The 24,820-nt window shown below is 55.3% G+C and overlaps 1 protein-coding gene across 3 annotated transcripts in view; it reads right to left on the bottom strand.

Annotated features, from left to right (window-relative positions):
* The window catches only part of LOC145714930 (polyprenol dehydrogenase-like), a 203,029-nt gene that overhangs the window by 75,415 nt on the left and 102,794 nt on the right, over positions 1-24,820 (bottom strand). For 2 of the 3 annotated variants that reach the window (XM_081794462.1, XM_081794464.1), the window contains exons 4-6: positions 21,101-21,202; positions 13,553-13,760; positions 7,753-7,960 (exon numbers count right to left, since the gene is read on the bottom strand). In XM_081794462.1, the coding sequence (XP_081650588.1) occupies positions 7,753-7,960; positions 13,553-13,760; positions 21,101-21,202 (518 nt within the window). Of the gene's footprint in view, positions 1-1,845; positions 2,249-7,752; positions 7,961-13,552; positions 13,761-21,100; positions 21,203-24,820 lie in introns of those variants that run through there. The other variant, XM_081794463.1, reaches the window with a different exon arrangement.

Genomic DNA, 24,820 nt, shown 5'->3' with positions numbered 1-24,820 from the left:
CTGGTCTGATGTAATCAGGATATACCTGAGAGGCGGGTCTTGTCCACCTGCTCTACAGAGGAAGGAGCTGAAGCCAACACACTTGGGAAAGACACAAGGGAACGGTCTTCAGAGCTGAGACCCAAGGAAGGTGAAACTTCCAGTAAATTATCACAAACTTGGTGGCTTAGTACAGCACAGATCTATTCTCTCAAAATTCTACAAGGTTACAGTGTAAAACGTATCTCAGTGGGCCGAAATCCGAGGGTTGGCAGGGGCTGCCTTCCTCCTGGATGTTCCGGGGGAGAGTCTGTCTCCTTGTCACTTCTTTCTCCAAGTCTGACCCACCCTCGTCTCCCTTACGAGGACCCCTGTGATGGCGCTGGGCTCTCCTGGATCGTCTGAGATATCCTACCACAGGTTTGATTCCACGAGGGAAGAGGAATGGCGGTAGGTCCCTACAGCACGACAGAAGGTCAACTGAAGGTTGTGATCACAGTGTGTTTGAATCTTGTTGAATGAGGGGGGGAGGATGGCTGGACGTGTGCCCTTGAGTTGATTAATGCAACCTGCCATCCTCCTGACACATCCATCAAAAAGCAATCAAGTGACCCAATGACCGGCTGATCCAAATGCATATTAAAGAGAACCAGCCGTCACTAGTCGTACATGTTCCGGTGACGTGGCCACATCCTACACTGTCAATTTGTTTCATTTGAATAGGAGACCCACCTATTGTGGGGAGACCCACAATCAGGCCTGGGATTGTTTGAAACAAGCCCCACACAGGGGTCCAGAGGCACCCGGCACCGAGGACCGTGCTTCCTCATGGTCCCCACTGATCCTGAGGCAGTGAGGTAGGTGCATGGGGTTGCTGTCCTAACGCCACGGTCCCCACACCTGACAGATGCGTTTTCTGCATCGGCACTGGCATCCCTGGGTTTCACGACCGCTGAAAAGCTTCATCTACACTCATACGGAGCCTGGGAAAGTAGAGACCAACAGAATCGTGCCAGCCTCCTGCTTCTTCTCAAGGAACTGCGCCATGCGTCCCCGGGGCGCTGCCAGCCGGGTCTGGGGCAGGCCGAATGAGGCTGCTCTGTTGGCGTGAGACAATATTTCCAAGTCTCTTTGCTGGAGGAAGTAGACACCCGATGATGAGTCGGTAGGAAGGCAGATGGAAAAGGAAGGGCGATAATGAAGCCCTGCAGGGAGCTGTGGGGTGCAGCTGGTTCACGAGAGGCGCTCGGATGAGACCAGGGGCACGCGTGGCGGGCAGGCCTCGAGAAGAGCTCCCCTGGCCGTCCTCTTTAATTCCGACACTTGTCGAAACCCACAATCCTCGAAGGGACCGAGCTGTCAACGCTGACTCAGGGCGAGGGAGGAATCCTCAAGAAAGCGATCCGCGTTAAAGAGAACGTTGAAAGCCGAGTTGGAACCATCCGTGTGAAAATCTGCAAACCCACAGAGCTTGCAAAGGCCAATATTTTCATCAGGACGTTAGTATCGCAACTTGACAGACAGAGCACAGAGGAGGATTTGTGGTTCTGGGGTAAATATCAGTACAGAAGTCCCCAGCGAACTGCCTGGGGAATGGGATCCTCTGGTGTGGGGGACATCAATGGTCGACGACGGGCAGAATCATTCTAGAAACCGGGGGCCCTCCACTCTAGGATGCACGTGATCCCAATAAGGGACTTGAGGGAAACAAAAGCAAAGACACAATCATCTCCCTAGATCCCAGTCAACTAGATTCCCCGTTTTCTGGAAAGTGCCAGATATTAAATATTGCTGGCTTCATGGGCCATCGGGTCTCTGCTATAACTACTCAGCTCTGCTGTGGAAACAGAAAAAACATGTAAATGAACAAGTGTGTGTGTGTGGATAAAACTTTACTGGCAAAACCACGTGGCCACTGAAAATAGCAAATAAGATATGACCCGGCAATATCATCTATTAGCTAATTGCGCAAAGAGTAGGTAAGAGCATTTTCAAGAGAGGTTCACATACTACAAAGAAGGGGCGGGGATGGGATTATATTCACGCCTTAAGTCCTCATCTGGCTTCACAAACGGAAGACTGAAAATCCATTAAAAACAAGACGTCAGCCACAGAATCAACAAAGGTACAAAGGCTGGAGGCATTCTCAGCCCTTGAACCAGTTTGTGTAAAACTGTCCTTGAAAGCCCATGGAATTCTCCGGGACATGCAGACGGGAGAACCTTCTAGAACCTTCTCAGGCCAGAGCCCACGGTGTTCCCTAGAGAGACTGGGACAGAAACAGCACTGGACACGCACGGTTGATGCCTTACGGGAACGTTGTTGGAAACCGCAAAGAACGAGAAACGACCCAGATGTTCCTGACCAAGAGGATAGATCTAAGATTTCAAACACTTAATATGGACTTATTAACTGTGGGTTAAATTGGGTCCTGGCCCCCAAAACACATTTGGAGGTCCTAGCTCCCAGTAGGGTGAAGGGCACGTTACTTGAAAACAGAGTCGTTGCCAATGTGACGAAGGGAAGGGTCTGAGATGAGCCCATCCTAGATCAGGGTGGCCCTGAATCCGATGACAGGTGTCCTCATAGGAGAGGCAAGAGGAGAGACACAGACACAGAGGAGAAGACCCGCAAAGACAGAGACAGACACGGGAGGGACGCGGCCACGAGCCCAGGGACGCCTGGAGCCCCAGAAGCTGGAAGAGGCAGGAAGGACCCTCCCCTGGAGCCTCAGGAGGGAGCACAGCCCTGCCCACCTGGATCTCGGTGGCACTGCCCTGCCTGGGTCTCAGCAGCCCTGCCCCTCCTGAATCTCAGCAGTCCTGCCCTGCATGGATCTCAGTGGTCCTGCCCCTCCTGGATCTCAGTGGTCCTGCCCGGCCTGGATCTCAGTGGCCCTGTCCTGCCTGGATCTCAGCAGCCCTGACCTGCCTGGATCTCAGTGGCCCTGTCCTGCCTGGATCTCAGCAGCCCTGCCCTGCCTGGATCTCAGCGGCCCTGCCCTGCCTGGATCTCAGTGGTCCTGCCCCTCCTGGATCTCAGTGGTCCTGACCCTCCTGGATCTCAGCGGCCCTGCCCCTCCTGGATCTCAGCGGCCCTGCCCCTCCTGGGTCTCAGTGGTCCTGACCCTCCTGGATCTCAGCGGCCCTGCCCCTCCTGGATCTCAGCGGCCCTGCCCCTCCTGGGTCTCAGTGGTCCTGACCCTCCTGGATCTCAGCGGCCCTGCCCCTCCTGGGTCTCAGCGGCCCTGCCCCTCCTGGGTCTCAGAGGCCCTGCCCCTCCTGGGTCTCAGTGGCCCTGCCCTGCCTGGATCTCAGTGGCCCTGCCCCTCCCGGATCTCAGAGGTCCTGCCCCTCCTGGGTCTCAGTGGTCCTGCCCTGCCTGGATCTCAGCAGCCCTGCCCTGCCTGGATCTCAGTGGTCCTGCCCCTCCTGGATCTCAGTGGTCCTGACCCTCCTGGATCTCAGCGGCCCTGCCCCTCCTGGGTCTCAGTGGTCCTGACCCTCCTGGATCTCAGTGGTCCTGACCCTCCTGGGTCTCAGTGGCCCTGCCCTGCCTGGATCTCAGTGGTCCTGCCCCTCCTGGGTCTCAGCGGCCCTGCCCCTCCTGGGTCTCAGTGGCCCTGCCCTGCCTGGATCTCAGTGGTCCTGCCCCTCCTGGGTCTCAGTGGTCCTGACCCTCCTGGGTCTCAGTGGCCCTGCCCTGCCTGGATCTCAGTGGTCCTGCCCCTCCTGGGTCTCAGTGGTCCTGACCCTCCTGGGTCTCAGTGGCCCTGCCCTGCCTGGATCTCAGTGGTCCTGCCCCTCCTGGGTCTCAGTGGTCCTGACCCTCCTGGGTCTCAGTGGCCCTGCCCTGCCTGGATCTCAGTGGTCCTGCCCCTCCTGGGTCTCAGTGGTCCTGACCCTCCTGGGTCTCAGTGGCCCTGCCCTGCCTGGATCTCAGTGGTCCTGCCCCTCCTGGGTCTCAGTGGTCCTGACCCTCCTGGGTCTCAGTGGCCCTGCCCTGCCTGGATCTCAGTGGTCCTGCCCCTCCTGGGTCTCAGAGGCCCTGCCCCTCCTGGGTCTCAGTGGCCCTGCCCTGCCTGGATCTCAGTGGTCCTCCCCTGCCTGGATCTCAGAGGTCCTGCCCCTCCTGGATCTCAGTGGTCCTCCCCTGCCTGGATCTCAGGGGTCCTGCCCCTCCTGGATCTCAGTGGTCCTGCCCCTCCTGGATCTCAGTGGTCCTGCCCGGCCTGGATCTCAGTGGCCCTGTCCTGCCTAGATCTCAGTGGCCCTCCCCCTCCTGGGTCTCAGAGGTCCTACCCCTCCTGGATCTCAGTGGCCCTGCCCTGTCTGGGTCTCAATGGTCCTGTCCCTTCTGGGTCTCAGAGGTCCTGCCCTTCCTGGATCTCAGTGGCCCTGCCCTGCCTGGATCTCAGTGGCCCTGCCCTGCCTGGATCTCACTGGCCCTGCCCTCCTGGGTCTCAGGGGTCCTGCCCCTCCTGGGTCTCAGTGGTCCTGCCCCTCCTGGGTCTCAGTGGTCCTGACCCTCCTGGGTCTCAGTGGCCCTGCCCTGCCTGGATCTCAGTGGTCCTGCCCCTCCTGGGTCTCAGAGGCCCTGCCCCTCCTGGGTCTCAGTGGCCCTGCCCTGCCTGGATCTCAGTGGTCCTCCCCTGCCTGGATCTCAGAGGTCCTGCCCCTCCTGGATCTCAGTGGTCCTCCCCTGCCTGGATCTCAGGGGTCCTGCCCCTCCTGGATCTCAGTGGTCCTGCCCCTCCTGGATCTCAGTGGTCCTGCCCGGCCTGGATCTCAGTGGCCCTGTCCTGCCTAGATCTCAGTGGCCCTCCCCCTCCTGGGTCTCAGAGGTCCTACCCCTCCTGGATCTCAGTGGCCCTGCCCTGTCTGGGTCTCAATGGTCCTGTCCCTTCTGGGTCTCAGAGGTCCTGCCCTTCCTGGATCTCAGTGGCCCTGCCCTGCCTGGATCTCAGTGGCCCTGCCCTGCCTGGATCTCACTGGCCCTGCCCTCCTGGGTCTCAGGGGTCCTGCCCCTCCTGGATCTCAGTGGTCCTGCCCTGCCTAGATCTCAGTGGCCCTGCCCCTCCTGGGTCTCAGAGGTCCTGCCCTTCCTGGATCTCAGTGGCCCTGCCCTGCCTGGATCTCAGTGGCCCTGCCCCTCCTGGGTCTCAGAGGTCCTGCCCCTCCTGGATCTCAGTGGCCCTGCCCTGCCTGGATCTCAGTGGCCCTGCCCTGCCTGGATCTCACTGGTCCTGTGTGGATCTTAGTGGTCTTGTCCCCACTGGGTATCAGACTTCTGGCCTCCAGAGCTGGGACAGGATAAATTTCTGTGGTTCTTGCCATCCTGTCTGTGGTCATTTGTTTTTGCTCCCCCAGGAAACTGATGTACTGAGAAAAAAAAAAACCACATATTATTCTACTTCCCTAGGGATCAAAGAAAGCAAAGTTAAATTTCAGAGACACACGTGTGTGAGAGGCTGATAAGACAAACTCGATGCCCTGTATGGGATGGGGGTTAGATTTTGCAGGTGCATTTTGGGGAAACCCTGGGCACTTTTTTTTTAATGTTTATTTATTTTTGACAGAGAGAGAGAGAGAGAGAGAGAGAGAGAGAGAGAATGAGCAGGGGAGGGGCAGAGAGAGAGGGAGACACAGAATCCGAAGCAGGCTCCAGGCTCAGACCTGTCAGCGCAGAGCCTGATGCAGGGGTTGAACTCACAGACTGTGAGATCATGACCTGAGCCCAGTCGGAGGCTCAACCGACTGAGCCCCCCAGGTGCCGCCCGTTGGCAGTATTTCTAGTGACATCTGTTCACCCCCGAAACCTCAAGACATCACAAGACAAGTACGGGTATTTACTGAGAATTAATGAAACACCCGTGCAAGGCGTTAGGATCCTGGTCTCGGCACGTCCAAGATGCGGGGTTCCGGGGTTCCCCTGGGAGCAGCAAGCGATTCTCAGACACCAACCCCTCGGCTCTGACACATCCACTCTGAGGCACCTGGATGTGGCCTCAGATGCCACAGGGTAGGACTGTCCCCGACCCCCCACCTTCAGCTGCCAATTGAAAATTCAGGTTGTCACCCGTGCAGTGGAGTGAACTGTGCGTAGACTGGAGGTTCCTCCAAAGCCTCCTCGGTTCCCTCAACCTGCCAGAGGGGCTCGCAGGGGCGCGGGGAAATATCTCACTGCCTAGCTCACCGGGTGATCATAAGAGGGCCTCTTAGGTCAGACTGGCTCTAACTGCAGCCACCCTCCCCTCCCCCTCCCAGGAGGTCAGGGGGGCGGGGCAGAAAGTGCCAAGCCTCTCATCCCGCGGTTGGTTCCCCTGGTAACCAGCCCCCAAAGACTGGGGCTTCCCAAAGGTCCCCTCATTCGCATAACAAAAGACACCCCTCTGGCTCTCCCGGCCCGGAAATTCCAAGGGTTTTAGGAGCTCCTGGCCAGAGCCAGGCGGGAGACCAGAGATTTTTATTATAAATCACAAAGTCACCAGCATCGGGAAAGACATCCGGGAAAGGAAAGACAACTTACTCTCGGGACAACAAAGGTCACAGTGTGAAATCTCAACGCCTCCCCCCCGCAAATCAAGTCACACATCCCTCCCGATTAGCTTGCTCTGACGGCCATCGTATCCTATCCTGTCCTATCTTAGTCTACTCTTGTCTTATCATATTTTATGCGACCTTATTGCATCCCAGTTCTCCTCGACTCTAATGTATTGTAAAAATCTGGCAACAGCCCAAACCTAGAAAGACAGGACCACTGGGTAAGTAAACAGATATGTCCTCAACCTCTGCTGTGTTTTCTTCAAATCACAGGTAACCTAAAAGCTGATGTGGAAAGAAATACACAGGCAGGGAAGGGACAGAGCAGGAGACTGAATTCAGATCAGACACAGGGGTGTGGGCAGGGGTGTAGGAAACCTGAGCCTTCCCCTCCAGGATCAGCGGAGAAGGGTGGGCGTTGGGACCCACGGGGTGGGGGCGGGGACCGTTGGGACCCACGGGGTGGGGGCGGGGACCGTGATCAGTACGCATGACTCCCTTCCAACGCCTTCCAGACTGATGGAGGAACTGGTCCCAACAAGACAAAAGGCAACGGGGGGGGGGGGGGGGGGGGGGTGGGGGGTGGGGGGTGGGGATCTCTAAACACGACGTTAGCACAGAAACCGGGAAGCTTGGATACAGCTGGCCGTCACCCCACTGGGGGCAACAGGGACTGGGAGGGACGAACATCCAAACAGAGGCGCTGGTGGGTCCCACGGGTGGCATTCGGGCTCAGGCGCAACCTGTGCGACTTCGCGGTGCCAAAGCGGAGGCAGCCTGCGCGCTCCTGGTAAGGAGGCTGAGGGACGCAGAGTGGCAAAGCTCCCCAGAGACTCCGGTGTGGCGAGCACCCCCACATCCCGGAAGCAGGGGGGAAGGCGGGCCCCGAAACACACACGCAGCCACTCCGGGAAGCTGGGGCCCAGACCGCGCCCTTCCGACGCCCTTCCGGGGCGCAAGGGTCGCCAGGGACGCCGGAAGCAGCGGCGAGACAAAGAAACGACGTTCTGAAATCAACCAGACTTTGATTCAGAAACGCGTGCGCAAACCTGCCGTCCGCCCTGGAGACAAACACCAGCGGCGGTTTGACTGCACACGCGGGCGGCTCCCACCGCTGACTGTTGTCGACCCGACGGGGGCACCCGGCCGCGCGAAAGTGGCCCCGAGGTGGCCGCCCCCGGGGCCGCGGACGGCAGGGCCGGGAACCGCCAGGCGAACGTCGCAGGCTTACCTTGAACGCCCACCAGCCGAGCATCTTCTGGATGAGACGCGTGCCCCAGAAGACGTGTCTGTACAGGTCCGTGTCGACCACCCCCGGGTCGGCCACGTTGGCGGTCACGGGGCTCCCCTGGGCGGCCAGCAGTCTCTGCAGGTGGTAGGTGAACAGGACGAGCGCCAGCTTGCTTTGGGCGTAGGCGCCGTGGGGGGAGTAGCAGCGGCTGCAGGGGCAGAGCGGGACACGCGTCAGACGGTGATGCACCTGTCGCCTACCCGCGTCCCTCACCTGCCCCGTCTCTCACCTGTCCGTGTTCCTCACCTGTCCCATCCCTCACCTGTCTGGGTCCCTCACCTGCCCCATCCCTCACCTGTCCAGGTCCCTCACCTGTCTGCGTCCCTCACCTGTCCTATCCTGCACCTGTCCAGTCCCTCACCTGTGCGGGTCCCTCACCTGTCTGGGTCCCTCATCTGTCCGCATCCCTCACCTGTCCGCCTTCCTCACCTGCCCCATCCCTCACCTGTGCAGGTCCCTCACCTGTCTGGGTCCCTCACCTGCCCCATCCCTCACCTGTCTGGCTCCTTCACCTTTCCGGGTCCCTCACTTGTCCACGACCCTCACCTGTCTCATCCTGCACCTGTTCGGTCCCTCACCTGCCCCGTCCCTCACCTATCTGGGTCCCTCACGTATCTGGGTCCCTCATCTCTCCGCGTCCATCACCTGTCCCATCCCGCACCTATCCGGTCCCTCACCTGCCCCATCCCTCACCTATCTGGGTCCCTCACCTGTCCCGGTCCCTCACCTGCCCCATCCCTCATCTGTCCACGTCCCTCACCTGTCCCATCCCGCACCTGTCTGGTCCCTCACCTGCCCCGTCCCTCACCTGTCTGTGTCCCTCACCTGTCCGGGTCCACTTGCCCCGTCCCTCACCTATCCGGGTCCCTCACCTATCTGGATCCCTCACCTGTCCACGTCCCTCACCTGCCCCGTCCCTCATCTGTCTGCGTCCCTCACCTGTCCCATCCCGCACCTGCCCTGTCCCTCACCTGTCTGGGTCCCTCACCTGTTCGGGTCCTTCACTTGCCCCGTCCCTCACTATCTGGGTCCCTCACCTATCTGGGTCCCACACCTGTCCGGGTCCCTCACCTGCCCCGTCCCTCACCTGTCTGGGTCCCTCACCTGTATGGGTCCCTCACGTGCCCCATCCCTCATCTGTTCGTGTCCCTCACCTGTCTGGTCCCTCACCTGTCCCATCCTGCACCTGCCTGGGTCCCTCACCTGCCCCATCCCGCACCTGCCTGGGTCCCTCACCTGTTGGGAGTCCCTTGCCTGCCTGCACCCGAGGGCCTCCCACCTGCCCTCTGCCCCTGGGGTATCCTAACTGGGTTCCCACTCCCCTGCACATGGGGTTTTTCCCGTTTGTAGGACCTCCACGTGACCTCAGCACTCAGGGGTCATGCAGGTACCTGGCGTTACGCTCGAGAACCGAGCAGAAAGCCATACATTTCAACGTTTGTAAGGATCGGCAATTCTCCCTGTCTGCCTTTGTTTTTTATTTCATTAAAAAAAAAACCCGTGTATTTATTTTGAGAGAGAGCACGAGCAGCAGGGAGGTGCAGGGAGAAAGACCGGGGGAGACTCCCGAGCAGGCTCCACACTGTCAGCGCAGAGCCTGATGCAGGGGCTCCGACTCAGGAACCGTGAGCTCAGGACCTGAGCCGAAATCGAGAGTCCGACGCTCAGCGGACTGAGCCACGCCTCTAACACGAGATGAAAACAGAGCCCAGAGCCCAGCTCTGGAAGCCTGGGATGTATGGGACCCGCCTGTTTTTATCTTTCAAATCATTTTTCAGCCGTGAAGTACGTAGTTACGTCTCATAGTCCATTTACAGAAACCCACGTTTGAGTTTTGTCAAAGTTGTGACGTCTGTCGTCTCATAATGTGCTTGGAACATGATTACAACGTTTTAAAGCCGGTGTTTTCTTTGTTCCTTTTTGGTTTTTTTTCTTTTGTTTGGTTTTCTTTTGCATGTGTTTTTTTTTTAATGTTTCTGTTTATTTTTGAGACAGAAACAGAGCATGAGCAAGGGAGGGTCAGAGAGAGAGGGAGGCACAGAATGTGAAGCAGGCTCCAGGCTCTGAGCTGTCAGCACAGAGCCCGATGTGGGGCCTGAACTCACGGACCATGAGATCCTGACCCAAGCTGACGTTGGATGCCCAACCGACTGAGCCACCCAGGCGCCCCATTGTTTTTTGAGCAGTTGTGGGTTCACAGCGACCAAGGGGCGGTTAGAGCTTCCCACACACCCCCTGCCTGTCCCTGCTCATGCACAGCCTCCCCCATGACCGGCATCCCCCCCGGACGGTGCTTTGGTACAAGTGACGAATGTGGACGGACCACCCAGAGCCCAGAGTTTAATATACGTGGGGCTTTATTCTCGGTGGTGCACATCCTATGGGTTTGGGCAAAGGTACAGTGACCTCTAAGCACCATTATGGTCCCAAACACAATAGATTCTCGGCCCAAAAAGCCCCATGTGCCCCTCCTCTCCAGCCCTGCCTCCTCCCCAACCCCAGGCCACAAGCGATTTTTCTACTGTCTGCATAGTTTTGCCTTTTCCAGAATGTTCTACCGCTGGAGTCATATTGGCTTGTTTCACTGCTGAAGGACACCTAGGCGGCTTCCCAGTTTCGGGAACGAGGAATCAAGGTGCCAAACACATCTGTGTGCAGGTTTCCGACGGGGCACGTTTTCCGCTCCACGGGTCTGGCTGGGGGTCCGTCCCATTTCTGCTGGAGAATGAACCCCCAGCTCCTCTGTCTTAACGGATGAGTGAGGGGGGCAGGTCAGTGAGGGTAACACCGCACAAAGTTGCCACAGACCGTTTGCCAAAAGAATGGAAACCGGGGCTGTTAGGGAGGGAGGGAGTAAGAGAAAAAAATACAGGGCGGTTCAGAGCACAGATTCCCTCCCTGATCCAACACAAGCCCCAAACCCTCAATTATCGTCAACATACTGGGAGTTTTCTCTTTTTGGGGCCGATTTCTCCTCTCTGCTTCCCGCAGGGGGGAGGGCAAGGCCGCAGGAAACAGGCGGTTATTTACTGCAGGCAGATCGATGCCGACTTTCCTCTTGGCTTCTGGCCACTGGCGACGGGCCGTGTGCGTGCAAGCATTGCACGGAATTCCCAAGATTGCCCGGGTCGGGGTGAAGGTCGGGGCCTTTCAAGGCTGTGATACTTAAGTATGCATGTTTCCCAAGGAAAAATGGATGTGTTATGATTATGGTTTTATACGGCAGAAGGGAGAAGAAAGCAGTAAAAATCTTTAAAAATACTTTGCAGGGCCGGGACGGGGGGGAGTCAATACATTTTTCCAGAGGACAGAGGAAGAAAGTCTAAGAGGACAAGTAATTTCATGAGACGTCCCCCGGCGGACTTAGGGAGAAAGACTCGTCCGAGGCGGAAATGGAAAAGAATCAAAGCAAATAAACAGGAGGACGTGATTCCCCACTGAGGTTTGTAAATAGAACCCCAAGGACTTGGAAAGGCAGCCGGTGCGGCGAACAAGAAAGAGGCTGAAAGTTAACAGATGAAAGGGAGCAGGGAGACAGCGTCCAAGAACTGTTCTCGCTGCATCAGGATAAACGAATTCAGGAAACGTGTGCGTGGCTGGGTTCTACACGGAACGGTTAACTGCTTCCTTTCGTAATACGTGGTGTCAAAAAGCAGAATGCAAACCGTGAAAATACACATTTGTTTTCTGTAAATACGAACATATTTGGGTAATTAAAGAATAATTCAAAGGCTAATCTGAAACAAAAGTTACAGGTGGTAATGTGGTACGTCGTGTGGGCGGAGGGCAGAAAAACGTTCCTCCCAGACTTTTGAGTGCTGTCCATAAGGTCTGCAAATTAAATTGAGAACTGCTAGATCAACAGGGGAAAGTCACATCAATGTTATTCTTAACTTTACATCTTTAGGGGGAACTTCATAAAAGACCATTAGGCTTGGGTTTATATACCATTTAACCAAGGTTGGGAAACGGTGGAGGAGTGAGTAGACAAAGAAAAGGGGGTTTGGGCTGCCAGAGGTGATAAATAATTGTGGGAGGACGGAGGCAGACCTGGGTGGGCGCATCTGTAAGCGGCAAACATTGCCACGGGCGTCTGGAACCGACTCTGCCCCCAAGAGCGTCGGGAAGGAGCGTGCCCCTCGCCGCCTGGACGTCCAGCCTCCGGAGCTGGCAGAGACTCAGGTCCTGTGGTTCTAAGCCACGCCGGCTGCGGTGCTTTGTTACGGACGCCCCTGGACAACGTCGTGCGATCCACGGACACTCACGCACCAGCTCTGCCCAGACGAGCATGTGTGTTAGTGGTACACGGGCAGCCGTTCCTTCGTCCGGGAGATCGGCAAACTTTGCGACGAGGAGACCGTCGTCCGTTCTGAGGACGGGAACCGGGATGGGGATACACGTCTGCTTTGGGCCCACGGAGGAGAGAGAGCGTGGTCCCAGGCCCTTCCTTGCCCGGCACATTGTGGTGAACAGCGGTCACCCTTGGTGTCGAACCCAAGCTGGGGTAGCGCAGACAAGACCCACAGAGGACCTCGTCGGTCCTCAGGTGTCCACGGCTACAGGAGGCCGGACAGCGACACAAGCCGGGGTGCATGGCAGTCTAGACGTTGCTGGGAAGGTGTTTTCTTAGCTGGGAATAACACTGAAATCGGTAGATTTGGAGGAAAGTGGGTCACCCTCCAAGAGGTGGGTGGGCCTCGTCTAATCAGTTGAAGGCTTTAAGAGGAAACATGGCGTTCCCTTCAAAGAGGAAGGGATTTGGCCTGGAGACTGCAGCTTTGAAACACTCCCCCAACTACCAATTTTTAGGCTCCAGATGGCAATTCTGACTCTTGGTTGCTTCACCAGCCTGCTGGTCAACCCCGTAGAGGTGGGATTTGTCAGTCTCTCTGATCTGTGAGCCAATTCGTTAACGAAATCCATCCAGGGGCTCCTGGGTGGCTCAGCTGGTTGGACGGGTGAGTGTCGATTTCCGCTCAGGTCATGGTTTCACCGTCTGTGGGCTCGAGCCCCACGTCGGGCTCTGTGCGGGCAGCTCGGAGCCTGGAGCCTGCTTCGGATTCTCTGTCTCCCTCTCTCTCTGCCCCTCCCCCGCTCACCCTCTGTCTCTCTCTCTCTCAAAAATAAATAAACATTAAAAAATTTTTTAAATAAAAAAAATTTAAAAAGCAACAAAAAAACCCCCAAATCGATGTACCTCTGTCTCATAATATATATATAATAATCCATCTTATGTAATATATATTTATATATAACACATACAGATATAAACATAATATATATATATATATATATAATATATATATATATATATATTATATATATATATATATATGTTTTAACTTAAACAATGAGAGTTTTATCCCCTCCTCCCAAAACGAAATCTATTTTTTTAAATAAAGCTATGTCTTTCTTCATGAGTCAGTTCCATTGATTACCAGCAATTTTTAACAGACTCTGCCCGTGTGGGTTTTGGAATGCTTCACCGTATCCTGATTTATGCCTTTGCAAGAACACGGATTGCCAGAAAATCCATCCTGGCGGTTATCACTACCTCCCAGGGGTGTTTACATCAGGTGGAGGCCGGGGACCCAGTGCTTGTGACCCCGTAAGTGTCGCTGGGACGCGCTGGCCGCCCGCGGGGCTGGGGTGCACCGGCTCCCGCGACGCTGAGCACGCGCCCCGCGCGACGGCCAGTCTCGAGCCCCCCGCTCGGCCCCCCCCTCCCGCGGGCACGCACCTGCCGTGCAGGTCGCGCAGGCGCAGCTCGCCCACGTAATGCGTGGCGGACGACACGGTCACCACCCTGGCGGTGCGGCCGGGACGCCCGGCCGCCTTCAGGGAGTCCAGCAGCAGGTTGGTGAGGACGAAGTGGCCCAGGTAGTTGAGCCCGAAGTGCTCCTCAAATCCGTCTCTGGTCTTCCTCTGCGGGACCATCATCACCGCGGCTGCAAGAAAGGGGGTTCCGGGGCGCGTTACGACGGGGCGACGGGGGGCGCTGTGGCACACGCGGGCCGCAGGGACGCGGACACCAGCGGGAACGATGCCAGGAGGGGCACACGGCCCCGTGCGCGGCAAGGATCCTAAGAGACAGGCGTGTGCAAGATGCTGACAATGTGCCGAGTCGGCAACAGGTGCCCCCGACCGGCCCGGGAGGTTCATCCTTCTGGAGACAAGGGCCCTCGGGGCAAACAAAGACTCCCTTTTCCAAGGAGCTTCCTGGCCAGGGCGGAGCGGGCAGAGCCCAGAGCCTGCTCCCCGAGCCCCTTCAGCGACAGCACCCACCCCACCCCCCACCATGCCCAGGGCACCCACAAATCCACTCATTCCTCAGGGTGCCCTGTGCAAAACACATTCCTGGGGCGCCCGGGGGGTTCAGTCGGTGAACCGCCCGACCGACTTCGGCTCAGGTCACGATCTCACGGTGCATGAGTTCAACCCCTGCATCAGGCTCTGCGCTGACAGCTCGGAGCCTGGAGCCTGCTTCTGCTTCTGCGTCTCCCTCTCGCTCTTCCCCTCCCCTGCTCACACTCTGTCTCTCTCTCTCAAAAAATAAAATAAAACGTTAAAAAAATAAAAGAAAAAAAAACACATTCCTAAAAGCAAGTTCCCTGCTTGCTACCTGCGTTCTCCCCCAGGTCTGAACACCTGCACGCCCGTCAGGGCAACGCTCGGCTGAGTCCCAGTCCCTGAATCTTCTCCACGGATGACACGGCTTCCAGGTGTGCAGGAACCACGCCCGGGCCACGTGGCTCCAGGTCCTGGAGGGCCAGCTTGCTAGGGACCTGGATGCATGTGTGTGCGGGCGTGTTTTACGGGCATGCAATTCTGCGTTTGTTTCTCCAGGTGTTGGAGACACAGTTGCATATGGGCGTGCATTTGCACACACGTGCACATGTCACCATGCCCGGACACGTACAGACACACACACACGGATACACACGGGTCTTACACGTGCAACAAAGGGCGTATCCCGACAGGCGCTAAAACTCAGCAAAGAAAACGTTCGCAAAGGACACTGAGCATCTGCTCCTACAAGCGGATGCAAAGCCTGGCATTTTGGAAAAACATTAACGCCTCCCCGGCAGTGCCGCTGTCTTCATTGTTCCATTGAGGGTGATGAAGTCAGATGACCAGAGCTCCGTCCGGGCTGGGAGGGTCATGAACTCCTGGTCGGGGGCGCCTCGCTCGCCACGCACCCCCGGCTTCCACGAGGCTGGTGGGAGGGAAGTCAAGGCGGCCGTGAAGCAAGGCTGCGCATGTTGACTTTGGAGCCTCTAGGATGGGGGGGGCTGGTAACACAGCAGTTTTCAATTCCTGGGATATTAGTGCATGGCAAAATTATCATTTCCTGGGACATCACTGCATGCCAAAGTTATCAATTCCTGGGATATTAGTGCATGCTGAAGTTATCAATTCCTGGGATATCACTGCATGCCAAAATTATCAATTCCTGGGATATCAGTTCATCCCAAAATTATCAATTCCTGGGACATGACTGCATCCCAAAATTTTCAATTCCTGGGACATCAGTTCATCCCAAAATTATCAATTCCTGGAACATCACTGCATACCCAAATTATCAATTCCTGGGACATCACTGCATGGCAAAGTTATCCATTCCTGGGACATCAGTTCATCCCAAAATGATCAATTCCTGGGACATCACTGCATGCTAAAACTATCAATTCCTGGGACATCAGTACATGGCAAAGTTATCAATTCCTGGGACATCAGTTCATCCCCAAATTATCAATTCCTGGGACATCAGTTCATCCCCAAATTGTCAATTCCTGGGACATCACTGCATGCCCAAATTATCAATTCCTGGGACATCAGTTCATCCCCAAATTATCAATTCCTGGGACATCAGCTCATCCCAAAATGATCAATTCCTGGGACATCACTGCATGCCAAAATTATCAATTCCTGGAACATTGGTGCACGTCCGCAATCAGTTCCTGGAACATTAGTGTGTGCATAAATGGTCAGTTCCTGGAAAATCCCTGCATCTGCATCGTGCATTATCAATCCCGCATCAGAGAGCCCCACATCTGAGAACACCAAACACGGCCTTCCAAGTATCCGAATTCATTGGAAAGTACCCCGCATAGAGGGATAGGGGCATCGGCAGGGCATGCGGGTCTCAACAGGGATTGTTCAGAATTTGGGGGTGTTGACCTGGGTGAGGTCCTAGGGCTACGACCTGCTTAGTTAAGGACAACCTGTTATAAGACAAATGGCTCATGGAGGTTATTGCCCTCCTCGTGATGGCCTTGGAGACCCTGGACATTGGTAGCAGAGACGACCGTGAGGGGACTCTGGGCAGGTGCACGGACTTTGGGTTCCCCCCACCCCGGGGCCGCAGTGCTGGACTCATCAGTCTCAGCCTTTGCGGGGGCGCACGCGGTCTGCTATTCGGGCACACGTGCTGAAGGACAAACACAGCCTCGTCTCCCAAAGGCTGAACGTATCCTACTCATTGAGTTTCCATGGTGGGCAATGGGGTGATGACGTCCCCAAGGAAATGTGGGGTAACTGTGGAGCCGGGGGGAGGATATGCCAACTTGGATCTCTGTTCTGCCGACAGATCCCAGCAAACTCACCGACCCAGACTCTGAGGATCGGACGATCATGATGCTCTGGGCAAAGAAGTTCAAGGTTAGTCCGGAAATCCTACCCGGTTATCGGAGCGAATCCCTGGGGTAAACAGCCTCGTTCCATCCTGGGGCTCGCAGAAGCGCGGTGGGGGGGGGGGGGGTGCCTGCACCCCGGAGGCTGTGCCCAAAGCCCTGTGGGGTCCCCTGCGCATTCCTAACGAGAATCTCCTCCTTCATCCATATTCTAATGGAAAATATGCTGGAGACCTCCCCACAGCACAGCTTGGCCCATCTCAGATGCTAAGACTTACGGAATGGCTCCTACGTGCCCAGGGAGAAATGTTTTTTAATGTCTGTTTTTGAGATTGAGTGGGGGAGGGGCAGAGAGAGAGGGAGACAGAATCCGAAGCAGGTTCCAGACTCTGAGCTGTCCGCACAGAGCCCGACGCAGGGCTCGAACCCACAAACCGCGATATCGCCACCCGAGTCGAAGTCGGATGTTCAGCCGACCGAGCCCCCCAGACGCCCCTCTTTTCAGGAATTGTTGACATTGGGAAATGCATCCGTCAGAGATACGGGAAGGAGTCCTACGAGGATAAAACATCACCCCATGCAGCCATTTCAAACCTACCCAGGAACAGGTGCGGAGATGGGAGAAAGGATAAATAAACTTTTGACGGGAATAAACTATGAATGCTGAGCTGCCTCCACAGATGTACTACAGATCCTTCTTGTGTGAGATAAATCGTCAGCATGGGTCCCGAGCCTCCAGAAAGAGGCAGTCTGGCTCTATTTTCATCCCGGCAGCAAATGCAAACACAATTTCCCGCCTGAAGTACTTAACATTTGCAACATCTCGATCGCGCCGATGTTGAAGAATTTAAGATAAAGTTAACAAAACAAAACAAAACAAAACAAAACAAAACAAAACAACAGAGGGGTGCCTGGCTGGCTCAGTCAGTTAAGTGTCTGATTCTTGATCTCAGCTCAGGTCTTGATCTCAAGGTTGCGAGTTCAAGACCTGCATTGGGCTCCGTGCTGGGCATAAAGCCTATTTAAAAAAATTTTTTTTTTAAAGAAAAGAAAGGCAGAAATTGTAGCTTCCCTCAGCCCCGGGGAGGTCCCTTCATGGAGCAGAGCTGGGGCTGGTTCCAGGAGGCAGGTGGTCGCATAATAGGACGTGGGTCCTCTGATCCCACATCGTTGGAAGCAGTCAGCTTGGGGGCAAGACGCACTGTCCCAGAGGAGGGTCCTGGGCAAAAGGTTTTGGGAAATTCTGCAGACACTCTAGGACCCTAAGGAAGCCATGGCCAGGGTCCTGCTGGGAGAAGCCCCGAGTTGGAAAATGTGTGTGCGACCGTTGATCCCGGGCCCCCCCCAAACCCTCGTAAATAATCCCACCTCACAATTCGCATGAGACACGGCTCGGCTGAATGCGCGTGCCCACAGACCACGGCACGAGGCCCATGGGAAACGCCCTCCCGTCCTGCAAGTCAAGGCCAGTCTGAGCCGAGCCCCAGTCCTGGGTCCCCGGGATGCCGCTCCCGGAGCCGGAGACGTTCTGCACAGGTCACAGGTGGGATGCAGGCTTTCCTGTCGTGCACACGACTGTGCTGTCATCGAGGAGGGGGGTCTCCTACGGTGACGCGTCTGGCACAATAATGACTCGTCCACCAACTGACTCCTCTGCTAGAGAACGGATTGCACGAGGTCAGGACTTGCACACCACTGGGCCCTTCCTGCCGATGGAACACCAAGCTGCTGGGAGGTGGCTGCCGGGAGCTGAGGGAGGACCCCGCCCAGACACGTCCACGATGGGATCCCCATGTGGTGGACGGACCCACGTCCCCAGAGACATCCACAACCTGATCCCCACATGGTGGCCAGACCGACGTCCCCAGACACGTCCCCGACCCGATCCCCATGTGGCGGACAGACTGACGTCCCTATAGACATTCATGTCCTGACTTCTCTGAGCCTGTGAATATGTGCCCATACGTGGATAAAGGGACTTTGCAGATGGGGGTGGTTCAGAACCCTGAGCTGGGGGGGGTCCTGGATGGCCCCAGTGGTGCAAGGTCTCCACAAGGGTCTTCCCAGGAGGGAGGCGGGAGGCTCAGAGTCGGAGAAGGTGATGTACGCACAGAGCAAACATCACGGAGAGACAGAGGGAGGCCGGGGGTTACACCCTCCACCCCAATGGCTTTGAGAACGAGAGGACGCGTCACGAGCCCAGGAATGCCACCAGCCTCCAGAAGCTCGAAAAGGCAAATCAGTTCAAGAGAAATCAAGGCATGGAAGGAAAACCGAGGGATTGTCCCTTGGGGCCAGTGGCACCTGGGGTCAGGGATTGCACACTGGGCGCGTGGCACCTCTGTGTGGCTGGGGCGTGCTGCAGCGATGGGGGGTCCCGGGCACGGAGGAAGGCGTGTGAGGAGGACAAGTTTGGGCTGACGTGAAGCCAACGTGTGGACGGGATTCCCTACAGACAGAAGACGGACGGGGCAAACAGAAAGCCCGTATTTCCTGTTTACAGGGAAAGGACTGATTCCTGCCAATAAACGTCAGGTGCGCCCGGTGTGGGAAACCTTGAACCGTATGGGGAAAGGTCCGTGGAGAAGAAAGATCAATACCGTTCTGAGCCTTCCAGAGGGAACCAGCAGCACTAACAACACCCACAGCGGGTTTGTTCCTGGGGGAAGGAGGCGGATGTGGCGTTAGCTATCACCGTGTGGCACCCACACATCACGGCCATATGGCCACACAACTGAATGCATTAAAGAGACGGTTGGAGTCAGATCTTCTGAGTCGCAGGCTCTCCGTCTTCCCCTTCAGGGAGTGTTTCCAATCAAACAGGTGCATCGGGCGTCACAGTGTCTCTCTGTAGCCTGTCCTGCCCACGAATGCCGTTCACACCACAGAAGACGGTGAAATGCGGTAAGACAAAAAGAACACACAGACAGCAGGTGCATCCTGGGCGCCGGGTTGCAACCCGTAAGATGCCCACATCGTCAGCCATGTGATTCCCTACCACGGTCCCTTCCATGCCCAATGACTTTGGAGAACAGACTCACTTACGTCTCTGTCGGTGGATGAATTAACCTCGATGATCCAGGTGGGCTCTTGAACCACAAGACTCCCAGAGTAACATTCTCCCTGCCATCCGACAGACGACTAGTGTTTTTTAAAAATTTTTTCTAATTAACAAAATTGCTCTGAGAAGGAGAACACGTCCAGGGGAGGGGCAGGGAGAGAGGGACCGAAAGAACCCCAAGCAGGTTCCCTGATGTCAACGCACAGCCCCGCGAGGGGCCCTAACTCATAACCATGAGCTCATGACCTGAGCCGAAGTCAAGAGTTGTAGCAGGAGTTTCCACAATAGCCCAATTGTGGAAAGAGCCTAAATGTCCAACAAGCGACGAATGGATAAAGAAGATGTGGTTTATAAATTCAACCCTGCCATTTGCAGCAACGTGGATGGAAATGGAGGAGATTATGCTACGTGAAATAAGTCAGTCAGAGAAAGACGGATATCGTATGTTTTCACTCATAGGTGGATCTTGAGAAAACAGCAGACCGTGGGGGAGGGGAAGGAAAAAATAAGTTACAAAGAGGGAAGGAGGCAAACCATGAGAGACTCTTAAATACTGAGAAGGAACTGAGGGTTGATGCGGGTTGGGGGAGAGGGGAAAGTGGGTGATGGGCACTGAGGAGGGCACCTGTTGGGATGAGCCCTGGGTGTTGTATGGAAGCCAATCTGACAATAAATTATATTTAAAAAAAAAAAGAGTTGGCAGCTTGACCAACTGAGCCACCCAGGCTCCCCCACCCCCGCAACAGATGAATAGTTTAGCAAATGTTTTATATATTTTGGAAAGAAGGTACAGTGGTTGTAGCTCAATGACTTACGGTCATTGTTTTCGCCGTATTAATACTACCATTTATCTCCTCTACAGTCGACCAGTTGGCCTCCAAGTCTGAAAGCGAGCTGGGACGTTCTTCCGGTATGCGTGTTTTTCCGATCGTTTTGGTGCTCTATGTGGATTCAGTTTGGACACGTGAATGGCGCTGCCTCCTCACCGTGGAGGGTTTGGATGAATCTGTAGGACATCTGTCGAGTGTAGCGTGGGAAGACAGGAATGGCTCAGGCACCATGCTGAGGAACCCAGACGTGGCCACGATGCTCTTAAGAGCCGGGCTGAAAGGAGGGGTCCAGGTCAAGGCTAGTTTGTGTTGAAGACGGACAGGTGGGCGGGTGGAAGGCAGGGTAAGGGGACACACAGACCCTGTGTGTCTGTGTGATGAATGTTGGCTTCAGGGAAGAAGTCAAGAGACAGCTGTGCATGGAGCCTATATACTGATGATGCCCCCTGGGGACACACTCAATATTTAATAAGGGAACGTGTGAACACGCCCCCCTCTTACACGTTCATAACACACCTTACTTAGCCCATGTGGGCCAACCAAAATATCGACCCCACACACCGTATCATCAGGCTTACCATCATTGCAAATTGATTATGCCAATGACAACAGCCAAATGCGTCAACGAGGCAAAGCGTCATGACAACACCACGTATATTCATGAATTTCCACGCAAGTCCTTCCTTCCCAGAGGACTTCTCTCGCGGGATGGCCAGTGTGCACGTCTGTGTCAGAGTTAACATCTGCATTTCACCACGACTCACCGTTATTGACCAGGACATGGAGAGGGATTTTCTTCTTCTTGAACTTCTGGACGAATTGCCTGATGGACGTCAGGGAAGCCAGATCACAGTATAAAAACTCCACTGCAAAAGGAAACAGATGGGGGATTATCTTCTAACCTACTCTAGGAGCTGAGACGGTTTTTAAATAAGTTCGATTCCATCCCACCTGCGGAGGGACGCTGGGTTTTAAAGACGAAGGTGGGATTCAGGGATCATAGCCCAGGAAGACCCTCCATGCCTCATGCCCTTGACGATCCCCCGTCCTTGCGTGTAGACGGCACCTGTGACTTGCTTATAAATCAACAAAATAAGGCATTTCCTTAGGGAAGCAGGGGAGAGAGTCTTCCACTGGTCTTGAAGAACTCAGCCGCCATGTTGAGAGGGGCCATGGGGCAAGATGCTTCCGGCAGCTTCCGGGGACTGACAGCAGCCTCTGGCCAACAGCCAGCAGGAAAGCCAGAGCCCCGGACCTACAAACTCAAGGAACTACCAACAACCCCATGAGCTTAGAGGACATCCTGAGCTCCAGAGGGGCGCTCAGAGCACGCAGCCCTTTGGAGCTGACGTCACTTTGCTGGGTCATCGTGCGGCACAATGGTCCTCGGATGGCGACATCGCTGTGGGTCTCCGGAACCAGTTCCTGGGAACGTGCTTGCTCGGACGCGTGTGGTTGCGAGACGCCAGAACACAGGGAAGCATGGCTCCCGCCAGCCACGAGCACTAGCAAATGGGAGTGGGGGGGGGGGGCACGCTTCCGGATCAAAGCCCTTCCAGGGGAGGTCTACACACGGGTGCCACCCTGGGAACCGTTTGTTACCGGGTCTGCCGTAAGGCACACCGCGACACCGACAAGAGCATTTAGAAAACTAAATCATGGAGAGTCATTTTACGTGTGCTGAATCCAATGATTTCTAAAAAGGCAACCTTGGAAGTTCCCATTTTGCCTGGTTGTAACTCTTATTTTCCTAGTAATTGGCGTCTGTCCTATCTACATCGCTATCAATCCGTGACAGCTTTGGGAAAAGGGAGTTTTGCCACAGACAGTTCGGAAGTGCTGTTCTAGAACACAGCGCCATCTGGCTAGGCATTCCTGACACACCGTTCTAATTTTCCGCTAACATATTCACAAGGATATATTTTTTTTCAAGGGGGAAGCCCCTACTGCTTCCGATAACGGGAGCCGATGATAACCGCGTTGGTAGACAGACGCTCTCGGCTTCCAGAAACAGAGCAACGGTACCAATCTTTGCAAAGTCAGAAGATGCTTCTTCCCCACTCCCGGGAGAAGAGGGTTCCTAACCAGCGGCAAGCGTGAGCGCCCCCTTTCCGCTGCGAGAACGTTGCCTCGTGAGGTGCCCCAAGGATCGAGTGGGGGATCATGGGGGCTGCCGCTATGCAGAGAACGTGGGCCCCCAAATCAAGCCCCCACAGCTGCAGAGGGCAGGGCAGTCCCTGCGGACCAGAAGTCGCCACAGGGCTGATCCCTGATGGTGACAACGTGCCAGGCAATTTGCAGGGCGTGGGCTTCTGGAAGAGGAGAAACCCCAGGGATGAGCTCGGGCAAGATCGGGGAATCGCAATGCTGGACGCTGAGCTGGTACATTCACCTAAAATGTGCATCCTCTGCCCCCGCCCCCCGCAAGGTGCACTGGGAGATGGGGCGGGGATCATTGATCCAGCAGGGCTCGGGGGTGGGAGAAGGAGACACGGGTGGCATTTTCCATTTTGTCTGGAACGCCATCAGTGATGCCTTCTATTTCTTTCTTTATCTTTATTTATTTTGAGGGAGAGAGAGGGGGAGCGTGAGTGGGGAAGGGGCAGAGAGAGGGAGAGGGATGTGGGACTCCATGACATGCACCATGAGATCATGACCTGAGCTGAAATCGAGTCAGATGCTTAAGCGACTGAGCCACCCAGGCGCCCCCGACACGTTCCATTTCTGTTTGGGTAATGAGAGACGTGGAAGTTGCCACGTCTCCAGACTCTTCACTGTACCCCCGGGGACAGGAAGTAGCCTATGTGCCCAAACAGATGACGAGAAAACACAAGGTATACCAGTCGTCCACGTAGGCAAAACGGGAGATCCAGAAAAGCCCTGGAAGGAAGTGTGAGCCTTTAGCTGGCGTTGGTCCTGATTCAAAACCAATATGGCAGCCTCCCACTAGGGCGGGGGTGGGGCGGGGAGAAAAGAGGTGAATTCTTGAATTCTTCTATACGCTGATGATGGTTTTGAAAAGTGAGGATTGGGAATAAAAAGGCCAAACATTATCAAGCCGACAAGCAAACACAAGCCCCATCCCTACAAGGTAGGGTTAACTCAAGACCAAAGTATCAATGGGGCCAAGGGCAGCCTTAGCTGTGGACCCCATGCTCAAACACAAGCCCCATTCTTACAAGGTAGGGATAACTCAAGACCAAAGTATCAATGGGGCCAAGGGCAGCCTTAGCTATGGACCCCATGCTCAATCAAACACAAGCCCCATCCCTACAAGGTAGGGATAACTCAAGACCAAAGTATCAATGGGGCCAAGGGGAGCCTTAGCTATGGACCCCATGCTCAATCAAACACAAGCCCCATCCCTACAAGTAGGGATAACTCAAGACCAAAGTATCAGTGGGGCCAAGGGCAGCCTTAGCTGTGGACCCCATGCTCAATCAAACACAAGCCCCATCCCTACAAGGTAGGGTTAACTCAAGACCAAAGTATCAGTGGGGCCAAGGGCAGCCTTAGCTGTGGACCCCATGCTCAATCAAACACAAGCCCCATCCCTACAAGGTAGGGTTAACTCAAGACCAAAGTATCAGTGGGGCCAAGGGCAGCCTTAGCTGTGGACCCCATGCTCAAACACAAGCCCCATCCCTACAAGGTAGGGTTAACTCCAGATCAAAGTATCAGTGGGGCCAAGGGCAGCCTTAGCTGTGGACCCCATGCTCAATCAAACACAAGCCCCATTCCTACAATGGGGCCAAGGGCAGCCTTAGCTGTGGACCCCATGCTCAAACACAAGCCCCATCCCTACAAGGTAGGGTTAACTCAAGACCAAAGTATCAGTGGGGCCAAGGGCAGCCTTAGCTGTGGACCCCATGCTCAAACACAAGCCCCATTCCTACAAGGTAGGGTTAACTCAAGACCAAAGTATCAGTGGGGCCAAGGGCAGCCTTAGCTGTGGACCCCATGCTCAATCAAACATAAGCCCCATTCCTACAAGGTAGGGTTAACTCAAGACCAAAGTATCAATGGGGCCAAGGGCAGCCTTAGCTGTGGATCCCATGCTCAATCAAACATAAGCCCCATTCCTACAAGGTAGGGTTAACTCAAGACCAAAGTATCAGTGGGGCCAAGGGCAGCCTTAGCTGTGGACCCCATGCTCAATCAAACACAAGCCCCATCCCTACAAGGTAGGGTTAACTCAAGACCAAAGTATCAGTGGGGCCAAGGGCAGCCTTAGCTGTGGACCCCATGCTCAATCAAACATAAGCCCCATTCCTACAAGGTAGGGTTAACTCAAGACCAAAGTATCAATGGGGCCAAGGGCAGCCTTAGCTGTGGACCCCATGCTCAATCAAACATAAGCCCCATTCCTACAAGGTAGGGTTAGCTCAAGACCAAAGTATCAGTGGGGCCAAGGGCAGCCTTAGCTGTGGACCCCATGCTCAAACCAAGCCCCATTCCTACAAGGTAGGGTTAGCTCAAGACCA

This window comes from Panthera onca, chromosome Y, assembly GCF_046562875.1.
Source record: "Panthera onca isolate mPanOnc1 chromosome Y, mPanOnc1 haplotype 2, whole genome shotgun sequence".
Lineage (NCBI taxonomy): Eukaryota > Metazoa > Chordata > Mammalia > Carnivora > Felidae > Panthera > Panthera onca.
Note: the sequence above shows the minus strand (reverse complement) of the source record. Positions and strands in the feature narration are given on the sequence as shown.